At 37.1% G+C, this 22,870-nt stretch overlaps 3 protein-coding genes across 6 annotated transcripts; all 3 read left to right on the top strand.

Annotated features, from left to right (window-relative positions):
* Positions 1–35: 35 nt before the first annotated feature.
* On the top strand, positions 36–3,442 carry ThrRS (threonine--tRNA ligase). 3 transcript variants are annotated; one of them, XM_011146792.3, is made up of 5 exons: positions 36–232; positions 645–731; positions 877–2,432; positions 2,505–2,794; positions 2,913–3,442. In XM_011146792.3, exons 1-5 carry the CDS (start codon positions 179–181, stop codon positions 3,059–3,061), a joined length of 2,136 nt encoding a protein of 711 aa, XP_011145094.1. In that variant the 5' UTR covers positions 36–178; the 3' UTR covers positions 3,062–3,442. The 3 variants fall into 3 exon arrangements, with proteins under 3 accessions (XP_011145094.1, XP_011145093.1, XP_025160289.1); XM_011146791.2 differs by having other exon boundaries at positions 185–370; XM_025304504.1 differs by lacking the exon at positions 36–232 and adding an exon at positions 410–580.
* A 739-nt stretch (positions 3,443–4,181) lies between these two features.
* Lnpk (zinc-ribbon metal-binding protein lunapark) lies at positions 4,182–9,155 on the top strand. 2 transcript variants are annotated; one of them, XM_011146789.3, is made up of 9 exons: positions 4,182–4,619; positions 5,758–5,799; positions 5,884–6,071; positions 6,156–6,342; positions 6,464–6,475; positions 6,642–6,912; positions 7,076–7,237; positions 8,357–8,542; positions 8,671–9,155. In XM_011146789.3, exons 1-9 carry the CDS (start codon positions 4,593–4,595, stop codon positions 8,778–8,780), a joined length of 1,185 nt encoding a protein of 394 aa, XP_011145091.2. In that variant the 5' UTR covers positions 4,182–4,592; the 3' UTR covers positions 8,781–9,155. The 2 variants fall into 2 exon arrangements, with proteins under 2 accessions (XP_011145091.2, XP_025160291.1); XM_025304506.1 differs by lacking the exon at positions 4,182–4,619 and adding an exon at positions 4,715–5,052 and having other exon boundaries at positions 8,671–9,154.
* Positions 9,156–20,079: 10,924 nt separating this feature from the next.
* Positions 20,080–22,442, top strand: DMAP1 (DNA methyltransferase 1 associated protein 1). Its single transcript, XM_011141148.3, has 5 exons — positions 20,080–20,912; positions 21,000–21,327; positions 21,489–21,630; positions 21,722–21,876; positions 21,967–22,442. The coding sequence occupies exons 1-5, from the start codon at positions 20,353–20,355 to the stop codon at positions 22,069–22,071; spliced, it is 1,290 nt and encodes a 429-aa protein (XP_011139450.1). The 5' UTR covers positions 20,080–20,352; the 3' UTR covers positions 22,072–22,442.
* The last annotated feature ends 428 nt before the right edge of the window (positions 22,443–22,870 follow it).

The following is a 22,870-nucleotide window of genomic DNA, read 5'->3' on the forward strand; positions in this document are numbered from 1 at the left end:
TTTCGGATTTGATTGAGGTGCATTTTTAAATCTTGATCTGAAAGTATACACCAATTAAATCCAAGAACGTACAAAACGCTCATTATGTGATGTGTATATAAGTAGCTCTGTAGCACGCGGTGAATCTCTTATTGTGGTTCACTCGTATAGTTTCATATGATTAGTGTCACCATCCAATATGACCGACAACGTAGTATCTGAAGTGCAAAATCTGAATTTGACGGACGAAAAGGCACGATCTCTCAACTTTACATACAATTCGGGTTTTAGCGTTCTTTTCATCTTTTAATATTATTAAACTATGCTGACAAATTTACGTTCTCACGTTTGTAGAACCGTTTACAGCGTTACTAAGTGGACACATGCCCGGGTTGGTTAAGATGTATTTTGACCCTACTTTCTTATACAGTATTGTTATTTGTGGTTTTGAATTCACTCGTTATTGTCTAATTGTAAAATCAAATTGCCATGCATCATTTGTTTGTGAACTTAATGAATTATTAACTATAACAATCGATAATCTGACGCAACCCACGAATACACTTTCTCACGAGGTCACCTAACATGCGGTGGTCGTGACGTATGTCAATTTGTCACGTTACTTGTCCAGTTGGCTAATTTCACTTGAGATTCTCTCATTTTAGACGAAAATGAAAGCAGCGCAAAAGAAGAAGACTGCTGAGATGGAAAACTCTGTGTCTGAACTTAATCCTTGGCCCACATACATTCAAGTAAGCTCACACAGAAAATAATATGACAAAATATCAGACAGATTTTTCACAATTTTCTACTTGTGCAAAATGTCAAATAATTATGCAGGATGTTTTATAACAGTTAGTGCAATCAAGAAAGGTTATTATTTATGAAACTTTTCAGGACCGTCTTATGTTATGGGATAAGCTGAAAAAAGAATACGAGAATGAATTAATTGCAAGAACTCCAGCTGATATAACTGTGATGCTCCCAGATGGCAAGGAAGTTAGCGCTCAATCTTGGCGTTCTACTCCGTATGATGTTGCAAAAAGTATCAGCCAAGGATTAGCAGACAATACTGTGATTGCGAAAGTCAACAATGAACTGTGGGATCTTGACAGGCCATTGGAAGGCGATTGTAAGCTGCAATTGTTGAAATTTGATGACCCAGAAGGTCAGCAAGTCTTTTGGCATTCTAGTGCTCATATTCTTGGAGAAGCTATGGAAAGAGTATATGGTGGTTGTCTATGTTATGGACCTCCTATTGAGAATGGCTTTTATTATGACATGCATCTGGATGACAAAGGTATCTCCTATACTGACTTTCCATACTTGGAAAGTCTATATAAAAATATAGTCAAAGAGAAGCAGCCTTTTGAGCGACTGGAAATGACCAAGGAGAACCTTTTGGAGATGTTTAAGTACAATGAATTCAAATTACGAATTATAAACGAGAAGATACATACTCCCACCACCACAGCTTACAGATGTGGTCCTCTGATCGATTTGTGCAGGGGACCACACGTTAGGCACACGGGGAAAATCAGGGCTGTTAAGATCACAAAGAACTCCTCCGCATATTGGGAAGGTAACGCGAATGCGGAATCTCTGCAACGATTATATGGAATAAGTTTCCCAGATAACAAGCAATTGAAAGAATGGGAGAAGTTGCAAGAAGAAGCGGCCAAACGGGATCACAGGAAGATTGGCAAGGAACAAGAACTGTTCTTCTTTCATGAGTTGTCACCCGGCTCCTGCTTCTTTCAACCTCGTGGTGCTTACATATACAACACTTTAATCGATTTCATTCGTTCCGAGTATCGAAAGAGAGGCTTTCAAGAAGTAATCTCTCCAAACATCTATAACAGCAAGTTGTGGCAAGTTTCGGGACACTGGCAGCATTACGCTGAGAATATGTTCTCTTTTGACGTAGAGAAGGAGACTTATGCACTCAAACCCATGAACTGCCCAGGCCATTGCATGATTTTTGACGTTCGAAGCAGATCGTGGCGCGAATTGCCGCTTAGATTAGCGGACTTTGGCGTTTTACACCGTAACGAAATGTCGGGCGCACTAACGGGGCTTACCAGAGTGAGACGGTTTCAGCAAGACGACGCGCACATCTTCTGCTCTGTCGACCAAATCAATAAGGAGATATTAAGCGCCCTCGACTTCCTACGGCATGTCTATTCTGTCTTTGGATTCACGTTCGATCTATGTCTGTCCACTCGGCCTGAGAAATTCCTGGGTGATATAGCCATTTGGAATCAGGCTGAGAAAGCATTGGAAGACAGTTTGAACACGTTTGATGAGCCATGGACCTTGAATCCTCAGGATGGTGCGTTTTATGGACCCAAAATTGATATTACCATTCGGGATGCTCTGAAAAGAGCTCATCAGTGCGCCACGATACAATTGGATTTCCAACTGCCAATTAGGTTCAATCTGTCTTATGTCAAGTAAGTTTGACAACTGACATGCGTTTTAATCCAAAGTTTAACCGTGTAATTAATTATTTTTGTGCGTTTCAGCGAATCGGGAGAGAAAGTGAGACCAGTGATCATACACAGAGCTATTCTAGGATCTGTGGAACGCATGATCGCTATTCTAACCGAATCGTACGCGGGAAAATGGCCATTCTGGCTCTCACCTCGGCAAGCGATGGTCGTACCGGTAGCGTCTCAACTTGATGAGTATGCTTATCAGGTGAAGCAGAAGCTCTGGGATGCTGGCATTATGGTCGAAATCGACGTAGATCCAAACGACAGTTTCAATAAGAAGATTCGCAATGCCCAACTTGCGCAATTCAATTTTATTCTTGGTACGTACCGAACTAGCTCGATAAAATTATAATCTAACTAATATAATATTATTCCTTGTGCGGTAGAAGTGATTTTCTCTATTGCAAAATGCCTTTATATCAATATGGGTTCTTTCAGTTGTGGGAGAGAAAGAGCGTAATGCTGGCACAGTGAACATTAGGACGAGAGACAACGTGGTGCACGGCGAGATGGGAGTGGAGGATTTGATCGAAAAGTTGAAAATTCTGAAAGAAACGAAAGACCGTAGAGGGGATCTAAAGTTTTAATCCAAAAATCTACGATAAAATATTAATTATTTATTTCTAGACCATGCATGAAACTTCTTTACCTAACACCACTATCTGATAGACTATGATAAGAGTCAGGACTTGTTTTATGAGTCATATTTTTTTTTTTGTTGTATTTAGTAAAATAGAATTGATTTTTCACGCATGTATGTTTTTGTACATTAATACAATTACATAATTATCATAGGTAGTAAGAACAGTAAGAGTGAAGCAGATTAAATTTTGATAAAATTTCCAGTTTTGCATTTATTGCATTTAATGTTTTTCGAGGGATATGAAATAATCCATGTCCCATAGATAAATGAAAATTACATTGAAGATGTGTCTTATATGTTTTATGCTAATCAGCAATTATATTATGAGCATAATAAAAAATTGACTCATCTCTGTAGATATCTTAATATAATCATCAGCCCCTCTCCCCCCTTTAACGTTGAGGAAATAATAAAGGAGATATAAAGAAAAAGTAATACTAAAAGAAGTTCACATTTTGAGAATATGATAATAAAATTAAAATATAAAAAGAATATTTTTGTCTATCAACGATAGATACGATTAAAAAATGTTTATCACAGTGAGTATATTCTAATTATTAATGATTAACATTTCTTTTTACATGTAGAATATATGTCACTGTATTTTCTTGTCAATTTTAAAAATAAATGCTCAAGGAAAAAGACAATATAATTCCACCTAGTGGAGTATTTATAAGTACAAATTTATATGCTATGTAATAATAATTTATATGCGGTGTACAAAGAGATACTTTTTTTTATCAAACATATAAAATATAAAGAAAAAGTAATAAATAATAAAAGAAGTTCACATTTTGAGAATACGATAATAAAATTAAAATGTAAAAAGGTAAAAATTTTTCTATTCTCTGTATTTTTTAAATTCTTGAAATTCGAAGTGAATTAATTTTCTGTTCGAGCTATTTGTACATTATGCTTGTAACAAAACATATATTGTAAATTGAGAATTGAGAACTGGTCATTGGAAATTGACCAATCAGAATAGAGTGAACACAGAACTGTAGTCACTCAATTGGTCCAATTGTAATCTACACTTTGCGATGCTTGGTCTTCAGTATACAATTTGACACGGACTTTAGGTGAGACGAATGTCCGTTTAGTTCGCTACGACTTGACTACGGATAGACGGATGGCTGGCGGGACGTCACCTGCATTTATTCTTTCACGCCGAATATGATAGCGGCCGTACGTCGGGTGACGCGCCGAGGAATTTTGTAGGCGATCTGAGTTATAAATATCGGAATAAAAACGTACCGCGCCATTTAAATTTGGATTCGCACCGAGCAGCAACAGCGGCAACGGCAACAACGACAACGACAAAAGAAGCAGCCGCCGGCTCGTGGGGCAGGAACGAGGGTTATTTTGAAACGTCTGGAAGATCTTTTATGTCGGATTCAGCGCGAATCGCGTTCAACGTGTGCACGATTGACGAGAATCTCATCGCGTGATCCACCTTCGCTGTAAACCGATCGATAATGGGGATAATATTGTCCAGATTTCGGGTGAGTAAGCAACACGACTGAGTGTCAAGATTGTCCACCTGTCTGACGTATCGTGGCCCATATACGTAAGGTTACCGTCATGTCGCCAAATCTATATGCGCGGGAGCACTTTTAGCATCTATCTTTTTGGGCGTAACTCGTCGAGCGATCGCTGAGTAGTATTTTTAAATGTCATTCACCGCTATTTATAGCATCCATTTGTCCGTTACCGGATGACGGCGTATTTGACAGTTGAAAATTTCATGAGCTTTGGCGCGCGAAAGCGGACTTTTTCGAACGCATAAGAAGTCGCTACGAAGATATCGTGACGGACATGTAATCAGTGTGCGTTTGCATCGCCGTTTTTCCTTTTGCTGCGTAAAAACGCGGAGAATCGATTTTAGCTATCTGTTCCATAGCATGATGCAATTTCTCGGTTACCACCATTCCATGAGTAAACGAAATTGGCTGATAATTTTATTCCGTGCTTAATACGAATCACATCGAACATTAACATTCAATGAACTTTGGTCTTAATCATTCGCATCACAAAAGACAATGCATTACAGATGCGTGAATAATAAAACTGCTTAAGTAAAGTTGGATTGTGCTCAAATGCTTTACTTTGCTAGTGTTTTGAACTGAACCGAATTGAATTTTGAATTGAATATCGTGTCTTTTAATTGTAGACAAAATTAATTCTTTATAAAAAGATAAGCATTGTAATTTTATGAGTGATATAGCGTTATTGCTAAAATTGACATATACATCTATTTATCAGTAGAATAAGTTATAAGCCATTATTATTGAGATCACTATGACTATTATTATTTTGCAAGGTCAATATTTTCATTTATATGATTTGCTGCGATTTGCTTATATGCGATTATATATTTAACTAATTTCCATTTCTATATTTTTGGTTAGATATAACCTTATATCTTTTTATATGCTTATGTTAATTTCATAAATTACCTAAATATAGAATTTAAGGCCAACTTTGTGTGTTATTTGACCAATTATTTATTTTTCTGACTTAATTCATGGTTATTTTTATAGTGTCTTTTCAAGTTAATATTTACAGAATATATAAAAATATACTTATATTTTTAAACAATTTGATAAAGTATATTTGTGATACAAAATTTATGGTTTTTAGAAAAAGAAGACCACTATTGAAGTTTTAGAGAATCTTGATGCAGTATGTATTACCATATATATTGTTACTATATATATACATAATGTTATACAATAAAGTAATATTTAACTTTCTTTTTTTTAATAGCAAATCAAAGAAATCCAACAATATGGACAAACTACGGAACAAAAACATAAAAAGATAGTAGGGACTATCATCATTTATGGAGTTGTTCTGTATGTTATGATAGCATTCATCTTTTACTTCTGCTTCTTCCCAGCTTCATTATATGATCAACTCTTCTATATAACACCATTATTATTTTTTCCAATTTTGTAAGTCTATATAATTATGAAAGTTATTTAATATAAAAATACTTGCATATAAGAAATATGACCAAGCGTGTCTTCTTTTTTTAGGATACTTTTAACAAAGAAAATGGTTTCATGGTATTATAATCGTAAAATTACTCATAATCAAGAAAAACTATCCACGATTATAGGAGAGAAAAAGAAGATATTGAATGAAGTTATTGAAACAGAAACGTATAAGAAAGCTAAAGAAATATTGTTAAAATTTGCACCAGATGAATTAAACATGTCACCTGTGAGTAGACCTATATTATTTATATACAGTCACTCTTAAATATATTTACATAGTTGAAAATTAAAATTTTAGAACTTGTAAATGTAATATTATTCACATTGCTTTTGTTTCTCTTTTACAGTTAAGTCCAAAGGTTTGTACTTAAAAATCTGTAATATTTATGAGTGTGTATATAAAAATTAAATATACATACACAGATACACAATTATGAAAGCAATATATATATGAAATATAATTATCTTCAAGTATGTATGAATTATAGAATATGAAAATTAAAAAAATTGATGTTTTTTTCTCAGCTTACTACAAAATTCCCTGCACCGTCTGAAACACCTCGACGTCCTATTCCACAAATCGCAGTCACCCCTTTACCAGTTTCTGGCGACTTAAGAAAAAGAGTTTTATCTACACAGAATCAGCCACAAAATATATTACAAAATCAGCCGCAAAGTACACAAAGTGGTGCCTCTGGTATACCGACACCAAGTGGTGGGCCATCTAAACAACTTTCAAATACTCCTTATCAAATTAGTTCTAAAACAATTAGTCCTGTCCCATATGTAGGTTTTCGTAAGTAAATATATATATATATATAATATATATATAAATTTATTAAAATATATTTTATTTTCTAAGATATATTTCAATAAACTCATATTTATAGAATAAAAATTCATATATATTATATAGAATATATTTGAAATAATTGGAGATTGTTTATATGTGACTTTAGGATCACCTTTACCACGACCTGTGTTGTCACAACAGAGGAGTGTGATTGATCGTTTGGTCGATTACTTAGTAGGTGATGGCCCTTCAAACCGCTATGCATTAATTTGTCGACAATGTGAATCACACAATGGAATGGCTCTAAAAGAAGAATTCGAATATTTTGGTGAGTAAAATGTTTCTTTCTAAAGGGTTGATTTCATCAAGGAGATCTAAAATTACATGATTTTTTAGAGTGGAATGAAGGAAAAGTATTATATTCATTTGAATAAAATCTACATATGTATTTATCATACATATAATAAGAAAGTTATGTAAGAAAAAAATGCTTTTCCTCCTGTCTTTCCTTTTGAGTTTTATTTAATAAGGTATTTCCAGAATAACACATGGAAATTGCGAGAAATTTTGTGAAGTTTTGTAAATAAAAATATTCAAGTTTTATGATAGAAATTATAATCAGTGCGAATGTACCTAAAGTTTTTGTACCACATTAAAATAAAAGTATGAAAAACTGACAAACACAGGGCAGCCAAATGTAATCAAGACTTTCTTTCCTTGCCTTCTTTTTACAACTGTGTAATTAAGAAAGAGTAAAGAATAAAGATAAAAAGAGAAAGATCTAAAAAAAATCTACATACATTAACTATTGTGGTACGAAAACTAAATATATGAAGAATAAATGTGCAAAATTTTTAAAATATTCACTCAGAAAATTTCCTCGCAATCTTGAGAACATTGTTCTAAGAAAAATGAGAATTTCTGCAATGTTTTTTCGTATATTTGGTAATAGATTATTCTTATGCTTAATCTGCTATTCCAGAATTTATATAATCTTTGATCATATAACAAGTCTTTTGTTTCTTCGCAGCACCTGTGCGATACCATATTTCTTTGAAAATTTTTTCTTTTTCGACTAGAACTAAAGTGGATAACAATAGAAGAAAATCTCTATCATTTCCGAAATATAAGGGAATATAACTATATTCTCAGCTTTGATCTGTCTCACTATCTCGCGATTTCCTGTCTATGCGCATTATCGGGAAAAATTATATAATTATATAATAAATTATATAAAAATTATATAATCTTCTAAATATTCGAAATTTTTGAGAACTATTTTGAAGATATATTTGTTATAATTAAATTACTTATCAATTCAATCCTTCATTAAATTTTTAAAGAATATAAAATAAATCGATTTTTTAAATTATATCAATGAGACTGACCCTTTAAGTGTACATACTCTCGAGAATATATCTTATTAAAATATATTATCCATACACAGCATACCGATGTTGTTACTGTGGTTTTTGGAATCCTGCAAGGAAACAAAAACCTTCTGCTCCTAAATTGGATGTCGATAATAGTAGCTTTGTTGCAACTTCGAATACATCTGAACTTATGTCCTGCACTGCAGAAGAAGAGCAAGTAAAACATACTGAATTGGAAACATGCACACAATCAGATACAGGTACATACTTTTATATTTATATATATATATATTACAATGTTTGTCTTAATAATTCAATTTTCATGTTGATTAAACAACGTAGAGGAAATAAATAACATCAATGTATATGTAATTTTTTATTATTGTAGATTCAGATATAGAAGTAGTTGAAAGGCCAGGTGAAACAACTGAAGCCACAGAGTCAGACTTGAAGCAATTATTAGATGAGAATGAATCATCTGAGAAGACAGAGACGTGACGTACTCATGAATTGTATATTTAAATAAATAACCCGAAAGTGAAGATATTTCTAAATCGGAATTTCAAGTAAGCTTAAACTCGATTAAAGAAAAGCAATTTGAGGAAGTGATTAAGAGAAAATAGGCAAATAAAATATAAAAAGCGAACCATAAAATTTTCTTTACATATAAGGGAGAACGAGACTTTTAGAAGAGAAATTAAAATGCAAAATATCTTCTGTTAATGATATTAATGTCAATTGAGATGTTACATTGAAAACTGTTGCTATAACATAGAAATAGCATAAATATATAATTATCAGTGATTATATATATATATATGTACTTCACAAAATATGTACAACTTCCCTGCATTACCTAATTTTTGAATGTTATATTTACAAAAAAATGTATAAAAGGGTATGAAAATTCTATCTTTATAATTAAGAATGAAATCATTCCAAATTTTTGATTTTAGCATTATAGTTGATGCTGAATGAAAAAAAAAACAAAGACGAAATAAAGATAGGAAATTTCATTTAAAAAATTATTACTGATTTATTAGGGTAATATTCTTATATGATTGTTTCATTCTTTTAATATTTTTTAGACAAAAAATTTAATCTAATGTAATATAAGGTATTTAACCATTATAAATTAAGAAATAATTCATGTTGCAATTAACTATATATTTTTTGTAAGACTGTCTATATCTTGTATCTATATCTGCAGTGGCAGTTTGTTATTTATATTAGAACATATTTTTCAGAGAGATACATTTTTATCTTTTCAATATATTTCTTGCTTAATAAATATAAAATATAATAGATATAAAATACTATTTAGTTGAATGTTATAATACATTTTGCTTTTCAAAAAGGGAAATGATTGTGTTTTAACACATCATAACTACTCAATTAATAATTTAGATACAAAATTATTACAAAATATGAACACATAATTTGTAATATTTTGTATAAATGCATTTCCTTTTAACAAAAAAAGAACAAAAAAATATGTATTTTATATCATTTTCTGTAAGACAAATTATTTAACATGAATAGTTTGTATATTGCATAATATTGTGATAATAAATCATTTCTTAATACATGAAGTATGTTGATGTTATTTATCATTATTATCCATTTAGTGTGATATTTTAAAAATTAATCTATATATAGAGTGTTTATTTTTTAATTTATTTTTTAGTAAATATATATGAATACGAGAACAATAAATTATTTTTTCATCTATATATTGGGAGTACAAATTAGTTCGGTCCGTTTTTTGTGTTAAAAAATATATTTATTTCAAAACAAAATGAATGAACAGATCAATTAAAGTATTTTCCATCGCTGGCTACTATTCTCTCATTTCTCAGGCAATTTTCGAATTCCTTCTCGACAAAATGACTCGTCTTTTGAGGCGATCCAAGTTTAGAGCCAATTTTCGATTTCTGCGAAAGAAGTGAACCAGTGACCTGCCAAATCGTGCTGCATCCTTAGGAAAAACCAGTAATCAGAAGGAGCAATGTCCGGAGAGTACGGCGGGTGCGGTAAAACATCCTATTTGAGCGTTTCCAAATATTTTTTTACGACTTTTGCGACATGAGGCCGAGCGTTGTCATGAAGAATAACTTTGCTCGTATTCTGGCCGTTTTTTTCGCAATGCACGGCTCAAACGAATCAATTGTAACCGATACCGATCGCCCGTAATGGGATCTCCAGGTTTCAGCAGCTCGTAGTAAACAACACCCTTTTGGTCCCACCAGATACAGAGCATGATCTTCGAACCATGTATGTTCGGCTTTGGTGTTGATGTTGAGGTCGATGGCAACAATTGACCGGGCTTGGCGTAGTATTTTTTCTTCTTGAGGTTGTCGTAGAATATTCACTTCTCATCTCCAGTTACAATCCGATGCAAAAAAGCCTTTTCTTTGTTGCCTTTGAATCAGCTGCTCGCAAGTGAAAAATCGCCTTTCAATGTCTCTCGGTTTCAGTTTTTAACCTAACCCAGTTTCCTTGTTTTTGAATAAATCCCATGTCTCTCAATCGTACAGAAACGGCTTGTTGAGTCACTCCCAATGATTCTGCAAGCTCCTCTTGCGTTTGACTCTGATCTTCTTCGAGTAATGCTTCTAATTCTTTGTCCTCGAATTTTTTTGGCTGTCCAGAGCGAGGCTTGTCTTCGACGCTGAAATCTCCATCCTTGAAACGTCGAAACCATTCCCTACATGATTTATCAGTTGGAGCAGCGTCACCATAAACTTCAACAAGCATTCGATGGGCTTCAGCTGCACTTTTCCTCCAATTAAAGCAGAAAATTAAAACCTCCCGCAAATGCTGTTTGGTTAACACAAAATTCGACATTTTCAACACTGTAAAAAACAAGGTTTTTGTATGAAACTCAAAGCGATATAAACTGAATATTATTGGCAGATGTCTAACCTCTCTGAAACTGCCAAAATCGGCAGTCACTATGAACCATTCATAACAGCCGGAGCCATCTTTTGAAAACGGACCGAACTAATTTGTACACCCAATAATTTCTCTCGATCACAAAATATAAACTAAATTCAGCAGGTTGCAATTTTGACAAAAATAATCATAATAAAGTGGTTTAAAAGGCATTTTACAATTCCAAGTCTCTGATTTTGAAAAACATTGTCGAACAGATGGTTGACTTATATATTTCTTAAGAGGTTCCGAAGATGGATGGAAATGCACCAATCAGAACACAGTATTTTCATCCAGCAAGCAATCCAGCACAAAAACAAGCATTGTGTGCCGCTGGCTTAACACTAGAACACTACAAGCACGTATTACGCGTGCGCCATTTTAGTTGAATCATATTAAAGTTTAGAATAAATATTATAAATCATAAAAATAATCCCTGTAGTGTAATATAAGTTTAATAATATCCGACTCCAACATACGATGTTATTAGGCGCATACAGTTTGAAATTCCATGACATATTTTCTGCATAGTAACGCGTAACCGTATAACCAATGAATTTCGACTAAAGACTGATGGCCTTATGGGATTTAGCGTACCAGAAAAATTTCCCTGATTAGGCACTCGAGTGAAAGAGACGGGATTAGCTAGGCGATAGAACGACGGCTGACGAGAAATCTAATCGGAAATTTCAAGGTAGTCGCTAAATATCCCCGCTATGTCGTCGCTGCAAATTCGAGTGTGTTGTTTTCACACGCGTGAGCGTATAATTATCTCAAGCTTTCTTCATACGATTCTTGCGAGATTTGAAACGACAAAACTCGCCCCCGAGAAAAACCTCAGCCAATCGCACACTCGTATGCGTATAAATAACAGATTTGGATTTACATCTCGAATCTTTCGAAAAAATCGATACTCGCTCTTCAAGATTCTTACAGAGAATGTCTAAAAACCTCCCTCAAACAAGCAGTATCTGATCTTGAAATTTTCATGGATTTCGAAACTTGTAAAGCATAAGTTAGAGAAGTTAGCACGAGAATGGTTTCCTTCACGGTATTTCACTTCCAGATGGTACGTGCGCTGAATATTCTCCACGTGCAACATTTTTCGTAGGCACGTCTCGGGACATTTTTTATCAAGTACGAGCGACGAACTTGCGTAAAAGAACTGGAAAACTTTACGAGACGTATCGGTTCAAAGGACAAAAGTTATCCGCGGATGTCACTTTCCCCGTACTTATCCGCAAAAATGATCGTAATGCGGATTAAACGTGGATTAGGTCGCGGGAGCAGCTACGGAAGAAAAATCAATGCGGTTTTTACGATCTCACCGGCAGCAAGCTCTGATTTCTTTATCACCGACGAAAGAAGCGCCCATTTTAAAGAGCGATCATAAAATGCGCGACTACTTTGTCACTACTTATATCATCAACTCCCGCTTCAATCTCCCACCCTCTATAGAGTCTCAACACACGATCAAGCGCGAGTTATGAATATTCAGTTTCCGCGAAGAAACTAGTCGGGGGACGTTCGCAGCCGCGGTGAAATTTAACGCTCGCGTTCGCAAAGGCCTAAAATTCTACTCGCGAAGGGACGCCATCGCCCCTTTTTCACAACGATGCGGATGTTTAACTCCTTTCTTCCTTATTTTCCGCGACAACGATACCGCGATGAGGCCCTAACGAGGCAAGTTCGTTTATAACCAGCGTTTATGTCAAGAGCACTTCTCGGGAACATTCCGCTCGAGGGGTTAGTCCGCGATAGAAAGTTTTTTGCGACCAGAGGCCGCTATGGTTTAAAGTTAAATTGCAGTAATAGCATTGTTATCGGGCAGCCCTGAGACGGGCTGCTGTCATCCGTCCGTGACGTCTGCCGCGTGCTTTTGCGATTATCGGCAAATTCAGTTTTTTCGATTGTTCGCGCGATTTCAAGTGGCCATAATATATGGCGATAATACATGGCAATATGTGGCAATAATATATGGCAACAATATACGGCAACAATATATGGCAACAATATATGGCAATAATATAATGGCAATAATATATGGCCATAATATATGGCAATAATTCATAAAATATATTTTTCGTTACAAAAGTCAATGCAAATTTGCGGCATGCACAATGTAATAATAAAAGAGCTCTCTGCGAGCATTGAGTCAAACGCTCACCGATGATGATATTGATGATGTCCCGTTGCATCCAACCAGATCCACTAATGTCCGCCCATGTCCGCTGCCGCTTTCCATATCGCGCAGCACCGTATTGCAGCATGTCCCACGTTGATTGCTACACTTTCGCCACACTTCCGCGACGCGGTCGGTACTTGTATGAGAACGGCGATATTTGCGTCAATTAACGAACGTCGACATCGGTGAAAACTTTTTACGCGCTGCGAAACGGACTCTATAAACTCGATCGACGAGGAGTAAGAACCATGTGAAAATTTATCGACTCGTCCAACGGATTTTTACGGCGCTTTTGCGATCACGTCTGAAAAGTCGCGAAAATGTGGGAGTATCGATATCTACGTGAAATATTCGCGAATGTATGCGAGGAAAGATTAAACAATCAGAAACCGGCCACTCCGAGGGAGCGCAAAGAGAGAAAGAGATCGGGACAAAGTTTTCACGCATGATAGTTCCGTCACGACGAAGCTTACGTTCGCGATACTTTGGCGAAATAAGAATTTAAGCTTTCTTTGTTAACAGCGCGGGTAAAAACGCGTATATTGATAACCGCGATCGCGATATTCAAAGGCACGCGAGCGAGGATACCTCAAGCTCGGCGTGCGTTGGCGCAATTTCTGCGCGCATTATACGCTACTCGAGACAATAGGGATCGTGATGAATGGACAATATTGCCAAATAATTCTACAGCTTGTTTTGGAAATAAAAGAAAAGTAGCCAACGGTATCGGCATTTATGCGTATGAATATATTTTACACGGACAATTGAATATTGTCAAATAATTATCGTTAAATAATTCCGCGGCCCGCTTGAAAAATGAAAATACAGCAGCTGATGACCGTATCGCGTTGTAGATATGAATATCTCTTATTCAGATGACTGAACATCAAAAGAGAATCATTCAGTATTTTAAATCTCGTATGTAATGCAGGCTTTCGATCAAGCAATCCCCTGATTGTTTCGAGCAATGTATTTTATTCAACGTCACAAAAACACACACATGCAAGAATCTATTTGCAATTTGCATTGACTCGAACGATATTTTTTAATCTCACATCCGTCATGCAAAATATTGTTTCTCTTTTCATTTTGACTCACCGAAACGACTTGCAGTCAGAGTCGGCTACGTTCCGCTTCAACTCTGTAACAAAAAATTCACATTCGCTCATTAGATTTGACCAACGAGTGCGGGCGAGTAAAAAAGTAATTTACCCTCTGCGATCGTAATTCAAGTCGAGTCGGAAATTATATCCCAGCTCTAGATCGCCAAGGGTCAAACAAAGGACTATAGTAAACTTGTAAACTTACCTTCAAGCCGACTCTGCTTGGCCCGAACCGGATCCTCCGGTACGGCATCCGCGTCCGCCGGATTGCTGTTGCTTTCCGCAACAACTGAAACAGAAAAATAATTTTCCCAGTTGATAACCTGCGGTAGAGAGAGAATATCTTTGATCGGGACGAATCGAAAATACCGAAATATTTTGATACGGAATTTTCATCTTTATATTGTTGTTCCAACATTGAAAATTTAAATGAAACTTGAAGCTTTCAAGAGAGTTGATGAGGAACAAGTTGCAAAGGCAAAGATCGTAAAGGGTTGGACACAGATGTATAGGAAATTGTAAATTTTACCTTCCGACCAATTCTGCTTGGCCCGAACCGGGTCCTCCGGTACGGCATCCGCATCTGCCGGATTGTTGTTGCTTTCCGCAACAACTGAAACAGAAAAGTAGTTTTCCCAGTTAATAATCTGCGGTAGAGAGAGAATATCTTTGATCGGGATGAATCGAAAATACGGAAATATTTTGATATGGGATTTTTGTCTTTATATTTTTGTTCCAACATTGAAAATTTAAATGAGACATGAAGCTTTCAAGAGAGCTGATGAGGAACAAGTTGCAAAGGCAAAGATCATAAAAGGTTGAACATAGATGTGTAGGAAACTTGTAAACTTTACCTTCCGGCCGATCCTGCTCTGCCCGAACCAAATCCTCCGGTGTGACATCCGCGTCCGCGGGACTTGCTTCCCGCAACGTCTGGAACAAAAATTTAGCGTTCCTGGTTGGTAAGCTGCGGTAGAGAAAGAATGTTTGGTCGGGATGAGTGGAGAATATTCGCTATGATTTTTTTTCTTCATTGACATTGAATGTCTAGATAGGAGCTCTTGAAAGAGCTGACGAAAAAAAATGACAACAAGAAGCGGAGATAACAGTTGTGTGCTCTCGAAAATACTCTTTTACGAATGGACATTTAAATTTAGATCCCGTAACGAGAGTAAACAGACTTGAAAGAAGCGCTGACAGAAAACGAAAAAGATCGCAGTCTAATAAGCGATATGACGTTGAATATTCTACACAAGACCGGTATACTCACACAATTGGGAATTATTCAGAATGTTTGATCGAGAACATGATGAATTAGAAATCCGCGTTCATGGACCGTTATCCGTCTCTGTCTGGATCAATATCTTTTGTATACAACAACGCAATAAATAGATAGACAGACAGAGATTGACGAGAATAATTGCAGATTCATAAAGTTGTGATTACTAGTCGGATGATGACGGATCGTGAATGTCGAGCGCGAAATTCCGACTTCTTATTCCCGGAAAATTCATCAAACATCCGCTCTCGTTATTCGAGACCTCCCGTATAATAAATGATTCCACATACCTGGAAACGTGACATATCGCTGCCGGCGTCCTGCTTCCCGGCTGCTGGAGTCCTCTGGATTTCACTCACTCACGCTTCTAATGCCGATACTCGCGATTCGATCGTGCGGTTAATCAACGCGATGCCGACGCGATGCCGACGGATTGAGTATCTCGAAGAATGATGAGATACATTTTTTTCAATTCAACACGAGACGGAAGTGACGAGCGGGTCGCACAGCTGCTGTTGATGAAATGAGGTCGAGTACGCGAGGCGCACGAGTATTAATACGAAGGGTAAAAAGTGTTGTCGTCACTCGCGAGCCGATCAACACAACCGGCGCGATGTAAACATTGCGGGCCTCGGCGGCGGTTGAAGCAAGAGAGACTTGCCCTTGGGCGTCTCTTCTTTTCTCGAAGGTTCCGAAACGACAAGGGAAATGCGAGGAGGCCTTTCAACTGTACGCGATATTGATTTACTATTTATTGATTACTGAAAATAAACAAAATTACTCTGTCGAAGCATCGGATATTTGTTAGCTTTATGTTAATTAAGGAGGAATGTGTACGATTAGAAAATGTGTTAGCAACTAATTGTACAGAGTGTCAAAGTTGTTGTGACGTCGTTTTCGGAGAATACTTGAAGGTCATGGTAGCGTTAAAGAGTGGAATTTCATCCCATGCGAATTTTATCTCGTTTTTATTAAATGTTAGATTATCCGCTGCGGACAATAACTCTTCTACTTTTCATCTAATATTCATTGATGATAATAACATTTAATTGCATTCGTTTGACTTTTTTTATTTCGAAAATAAAAAAATATATACCAGGGTGAGATTTCACCCATGACAACATCAACGTGATTTTCTTTGATGCTTTTTTTAAAATTTCAGATATTTCGTCGACTCGCGGGATATTTATAATCGGAGTATCGTCGCGTTAATTAACACGTGCTCTTCCGAGCGGATCGAATGCTCATTAACGGCCACTGTCAGTGCCAGAATGAATGGACGGGATGCTGAATTGAGAAGCAGGGCGAAAGAAACGGGACGCGGGCAACGATACATCATGCGTCTCCAGGCGTGTCAAATCGTTTATTATACAGGAGACTTTGATACAGCAACATATATTCGAAGATTTAATATTTAGTACGTACTTTTATTTTTCCTGTTCCTCCCCCCCTCCCCCTCCCCAGCTCTTTTTAGACCTTCGGACATAGCCTGGTATAGAGATGGCAACTGTAGTTGCAGCACGGACATAAACACCGCCTGAAATTGGATGTAGCACGGACTTCCACCACATGCAGATTTTACAACCGAGACTTGAAAGTGGATATAGCATCGTAGTTCCCCTTTGAAAATGGATGCAGATGGCGTGCTTTTCCAGTGCGGAAAGTTGGTGTCGCAGAAAATGCCGTGTTGGCCGCTTTCATCAGGTTTCTTTCTGCTATAACCAGAGAGTAACCTGAAAGCGGCCAATACGACATTTTCTGCGACACCGACTTTCCGCACTGGGAAAGGATGCCATCTGCATCCATTTTGAAAGGGGAACTACGATAGTACATCCACTTTCAGGTCTCGGTGGTAAAATCTGCATATGGTGGAAGTCCATGCTACATCCACTTTCAGGCGGTTTATGTCCGTGCTGCAATGACAGTTGCCATCTCTATGCCAGACTATGCCCGCCGGTCTAAAAAGAGCGGGGAAGAGGGGGGGAGGAGCAGAAAAAATAAAAGTACGTATTAAATGTTAAATCTACGAATATATATTGCCGTATCAAAGTCTCTTCTATTCGAATATTCTCCACTCATCCCGACCAACCATTTTTTCTCTACCGCAGCTTACCAACCAAGAACACTAAATTTTTGTTCCAGACGTTGCGGGAAGCAAGTCCGGCGGACGCGGATGCCGCATCGGAGGATCCGGTTCGGGCAGAGCAGGGTCGGCCGGAAGGTAAAGTTTACAAGTTTTCTAACATCTGTGTTCACTCTTACGATCTTTGCCTTGTAATTGTTCCTCATCGCTTCTCGAAAGCTTCAAGTCCATTTAATTTTCATGCTGGACAAATATGAAGATAAAATCCGCATCAAATATATCGTATTTTCGATTGGTCCGATCAAAATATTCTGCGGAACATGGCCGGCTCTGACTGGCAAGTCGTTTCAGTGAGTCAAAATGAAAAGAGAAACAAAATTCTGCATGACGGATGTGGGACTAAAAAATATCGTTCGAGTCAATGCGAATTGCAAATAGATACTTGCATGTGTGTATTTGTGACGTTGAATAAAATACATTGCTCGAAACAATCAGGGGATTACTTGATCAATAGCCTGCAATTATATACAAGATTTAAAATACTGAATGATTCTCTTGCGCTAGAAGCGGAGATATCGACGGATGAAGGCTGGATATCGACGGAGAATGGCTGGAAAACTTTAACCTTCGATATCTCCTAAACGGTTAGAGATACAGGCCTGGCTCTGGTACCAAATTAAAGTCCTTTCAAAACCCTACATTTTGCCGTAAATGGCGACTCTCTACTCCCAGTAGAAGCGGAGATATCAACGGAGAAAGGTTGGAAAACTTTAATCTTCGATATCTCCTAAACGGTTAGAGATACAGGCCTGGCTCTGGTACCAAATTAAAGTCCTTTCAAAACCCTACATTTTGCCGTAAATGGCGACTCTCTACTCCCAGTAGAAGCGGAGATATCAACGGAGAAAGGTTGGAAAACTTTAATCTTCGATATCTCCTAAACGGTTAGAGATACAGACCTGGCTCTGGTACCAAATTAAAGTCCTCTCAAAACCCTACATTTTGACTACATGGACGACTCTCTACTCCCAGTAGAAGCGGAGATATCGACGGAGGAAGGCTGGATATCGACGGAGAGAGGCTGGAAAACTTTAACCTTCGATATCTCCTAAACGGTTAGAGATACAGGCCTGGTTCTGGCTCCAAAATAAAGTCCTCTCAAAACCCTACATTTTCGACTACATTGACGACTCTCTACACTCAGTAGAAGCGGAGATATCAACGGAGAAATCTTTAAGTGCAATGTTAATTTGTCATGCAAATCTATCGACACAACGAGTTTAGTCGAAATCAATTGCTATTGATCATCTCGTTGGATTCACGCCGAGAGTGAAACGTCAGTTTCGGCCGTGTATCGGGAAGCACAATCTCGGCAACGTTGCGAATCATAGTGAGATGGACAGAACACATTCCCTCTCTCTCTCTCTCTTTCGCTTGGCTCGTCAAAACAAGCCGAGCGGAGGGCGGGACTTCAGACGGATAGACAGGAGCAGTTTCTCTGTGTGTGTGTGCCGACTATATTCTTACATAGAAACGTACGGCAATTGAAAATGTTAAGCATATACCCTGAGATTCGATCTGTTACGTATGACGCGTGTGTGTGTGTGTGTGTGTGAGTGCGTATATGCACACGTACGTCACGCACACTTTCAATGCAACACATGCACACGGACACAACTGCGCTAAAAAACGCCGGAGTATAAATAAATACTAACGTAACGCTAAAATATTTTAGAAAATTAATTTTGGGTACACACAAAATATTATCTTATTATCATATATTTATATATCGATATAAATCGTATATAATCTTCATGATATTATTCATATATCTCAATTCTTTTTTTGATATTAATCATATATCTCAATTCTTTTTTTTTGTGCATGTTAACATGTTAATTCATGTTACAAATGCATAACAATGCGCGAGACCGTGCTTGTCAAGTACGCTATTATGATTGTAGCACGGACATAAACCGCCTGAAAGTGGTTGTAGCACGGACAGCCACCAGATGCAGGTTTTACCGTCGAGACCTAAAGTGGATGTAGCATCGTAGTTCCCCTCTCAAAATGGATGCAGATAGCGCCCATTCCCAGTGCGAAAAATCGGTGTCGCCGAAAACGCCGTGTTGACCGCTCTCAGTTTCTTCTCTGCTATAACCTTGCTTATTCTCTAGGGATTGGCGTAAGCCTGGGGTTTTCCGGGATACAGCCATTTGTAACGAATGAACCTTGCTTATTGCTGCCTCTGAGTATAGTTCGGATTTTACATGTTTTATCTTCCTTTAATACTTTTTTATCTTGGACAAGTGGGAAATGCTTTTGTGCGTTTGAACGATGTTTTTGTGCAGTAAAAATATTTATGACATGATAAATTAAAACTGTATCTCTGTGTATTCTGATATATCGCATTTAATTTCATAAAGAAAAAGTAACCTCTAACTCATAAAGTACCTCGTCAAAACAATTTAAAAGAACTGTCAAGAATGGCAGATGTGCGTGATATCCTAGACATTGAAGTTCCAACGACTACGGAACTTACAAAAGAATCGATATTAGGTAGTGACAAGAAAAATCGTAAGAAATATGACTACAACAAAGTGCCAAAACGTCCGGAGGGTATGCACCGTGAGGTATTCGCGCTACTTTGCAAGGACAATAACGATGTTCCGCCGATGTTTCCGACGGACACTGGGAAAGGATACAAGCAGGCCCGCGCCAAACTTGGTATGAAGAAAGTGCGACCATGGAAGTGGACACCGTTTACTAATCCCGCACGCACAGACGGTGCTATATTTCATCACTGGCGACGTGTTGCTGACGCTGGAAAGGAATATCCCTTTGCAAAGTTCAATAAAAAAGTACCCATACCAACATATACTAATGCAGAATATGTACAGCATTTAGTAACCAATGGTTGGACACGAGCAGAGACGGACCATTTGTTTGACTTGTGTAAGAGATTTGATCTGAGGTTTATTATCATTAAGGATAGGTGGGACCGTAACAAATTTCCAGCAAGATCTGTAGAAGACTTAAAAGAGAGGCAAATATTTTATTGGTGCATTTGTATTTTATCAATTTATGTACCATATAGCTTTCTTGATTATACATGTTACAAATAAATTTTTAGATATTACCAAGTATGTGCTGCATTAACAAAAGCAAAATCTCATACCGACAAAGTATATATGTTTGATGCGGAGCATGAGAAACGTAGGAAGGAACAACTCAAAAAGTTATTTGAACGTACTCCTGAGCAAGTAGAAGAGGAGCAGACATTACTAGCTGAACTGCGTAAGATTGAACAAAGGAAAAAAGAAAGAGACAGAAAAACACAAGACTTGCAAAAATTAATCACAGCTGCCGATCACCAAGCAGATCCCAGGAAGAGTGAGAGGAAATCTTCCAAAAAGAATAGCAATTCTAGGAATAGGCCAAATAAGACTGATACTTCTCATGTAAGTTCTTGTGAGAATAACCTAAAAAAGCTCTTTCAATTTTTATTTGAAATATTTTTCTAATATTGATGCTTCAAGAAAATTTAAAAACAACTTGACCTGAAGCTGTGAGAAAATTTAAATTTCAACTGGAAATAATACATATATTGTGAAATTTGCAGGCAGTAGAATCAACTGGGATTAAATTCCCTGACTTTAAAAACAGTGGAGTTACTCTTCGTTCTCAGAGAATCAAATTGCCAAGCAGTCTTGGCCAAAAGAAAATGAAAGGCATTGAACAAATGCTGAACGAATTGCGATTAGGTAGATTTTCTGTAATTTATGCTTCATATATTATATTGTTCTCGGAATATTATAGATAGGAAACTGAAAATTGCTATATTATTCATTATAGAATTAAATCCACCACCAACGGAGCAAATATGTCAGCAGTTTAACGAACTACGTAGTGACATAGTTTTGCATTATGAGTTGAGAAGCGCATTGTCAACGTGCGATTATGAATTACAATCTTTGAGGCATCAGTATGAAGCCCTAGCACCGGGAAAGGTAATTTTACGCGAGATTTTGAAAAGATGTAATTCCGTGTTATACTTATTTCAACTGTTTCATACAATAATCTCGTATCTTTTGTTTAAGACTTTAACCATACCACCGGCACTTCTACCGAAAACGGAGCCAGAAGTCAAAGCAGACATCATCGATGTAGTAGGATCACCCAGTATGCCCAGTATTACTCATTAATTAAGAAAAGAAAAAGAACATGAAAAGATAACAGGTGATCGAATCTATATATCTTGTAAATATTGTTTCTTTAGCGCGCCAACGATTTTCTCGTATGAAAAGCCAATAAGCATACATTTCGTCATTATACTGTATTATATTATAATTCTTACTTTGTGTATTATAAAGAAATAAACAGCTTGATGAAATGTACATTTACGAGTCGAAGTTGTTGTCGACGATTGACGCGGCGAGGTGATGAAATGACAATAAAAGAGAACACGTGGCATTTACTTATATATCTGTGTATTTTATATTGTCGACAAAAAGTAACAATGTACGGTCAAACCGTATAATTTATCTACAACAATCTACAATAGATTACAATATGTTGTTTTGTTTTTGTCGAGGGTTCAAGAGGAGCGACGGGGATGCAGAAGGAGGAGGAGGAATAGGAAGAGGGTGGGAGGTAACGAGGTCGGGACGGGGGAAGGGGGTGTTAACGGCAAGTGTAAAGAGTGTAGAGATGGTCGATGCAGGCCTTTCTTCGTACGTGCTCCGTTACTCGCGATACAGAGTTGACTCTTTATAATTCTATAATAAATTACTCCGTAATAACTCTAGCCGTACTTGGTACGGAATAATGCATATATCTGGCGTTAATAATTGATAATCCACCGATCTGTCCGTCTGTCTGTCCGTCTGTCTGTCTGTCCATCTGTCCGTCCGTCTGCTCCGCCTGTTGTTCGCTGCCACGTGTCACAAGGAATCTACCGATCGACGATCAAGCGCGTGATCGGTCAAGGGAGATGATGACAGG

Source organism: Harpegnathos saltator, unplaced genomic scaffold, assembly GCF_003227715.2.
Source record: "Harpegnathos saltator strain DR-91 unplaced genomic scaffold, Hsal_v8.6 scaffold612, whole genome shotgun sequence".
NCBI classification, from domain to species: Eukaryota; Metazoa; Arthropoda; class Insecta; order Hymenoptera; family Formicidae; genus Harpegnathos; species Harpegnathos saltator.

Bases quoted from the DNA above. Each gene is read 5' to 3' on its own strand.
- ThrRS (XM_011146791.2), top strand. From the start codon at position 302: ATGCTGACAAATTTACGTTCTCACGTTTGTAGAACCGTTTACAGCGTT. The intron at 371-644 runs GTTGGTTAAGAT...CTCTCATTTTAG, and splicing joins CTAAGTGGACACATGCCCGG to ACGAAAATGAAAGCAGCGCA. The intron at 732-876 runs GTAAGCTCACAC...GAAACTTTTCAG, and splicing joins CTTGGCCCACATACATTCAA to GACCGTCTTATGTTATGGGA.
- Lnpk (XM_011146789.3), top strand. From the start codon at position 4,593: ATGGGGATAATATTGTCCAGATTTCGG. The intron at 4,620-5,757 runs GTGAGTAAGCAA...TATGGTTTTTAG, and splicing joins TAATATTGTCCAGATTTCGG to AAAAAGAAGACCACTATTGA. The intron at 5,800-5,883 runs GTATGTATTACC...TTTTTTTAATAG, and splicing joins TTTTAGAGAATCTTGATGCA to CAAATCAAAGAAATCCAACA.
- DMAP1 (XM_011141148.3), top strand. From the start codon at position 20,353: ATGGCAGATGTGCGTGATATCCTAGACATTGAAGTTCCAACGACTACG. The intron at 21,328-21,488 runs GTAAGTTCTTGT...TGAAATTTGCAG, and splicing joins ATAAGACTGATACTTCTCAT to GCAGTAGAATCAACTGGGAT. The intron at 21,877-21,966 runs GTAATTTTACGC...CTTTTGTTTAAG, and splicing joins AAGCCCTAGCACCGGGAAAG to ACTTTAACCATACCACCGGC.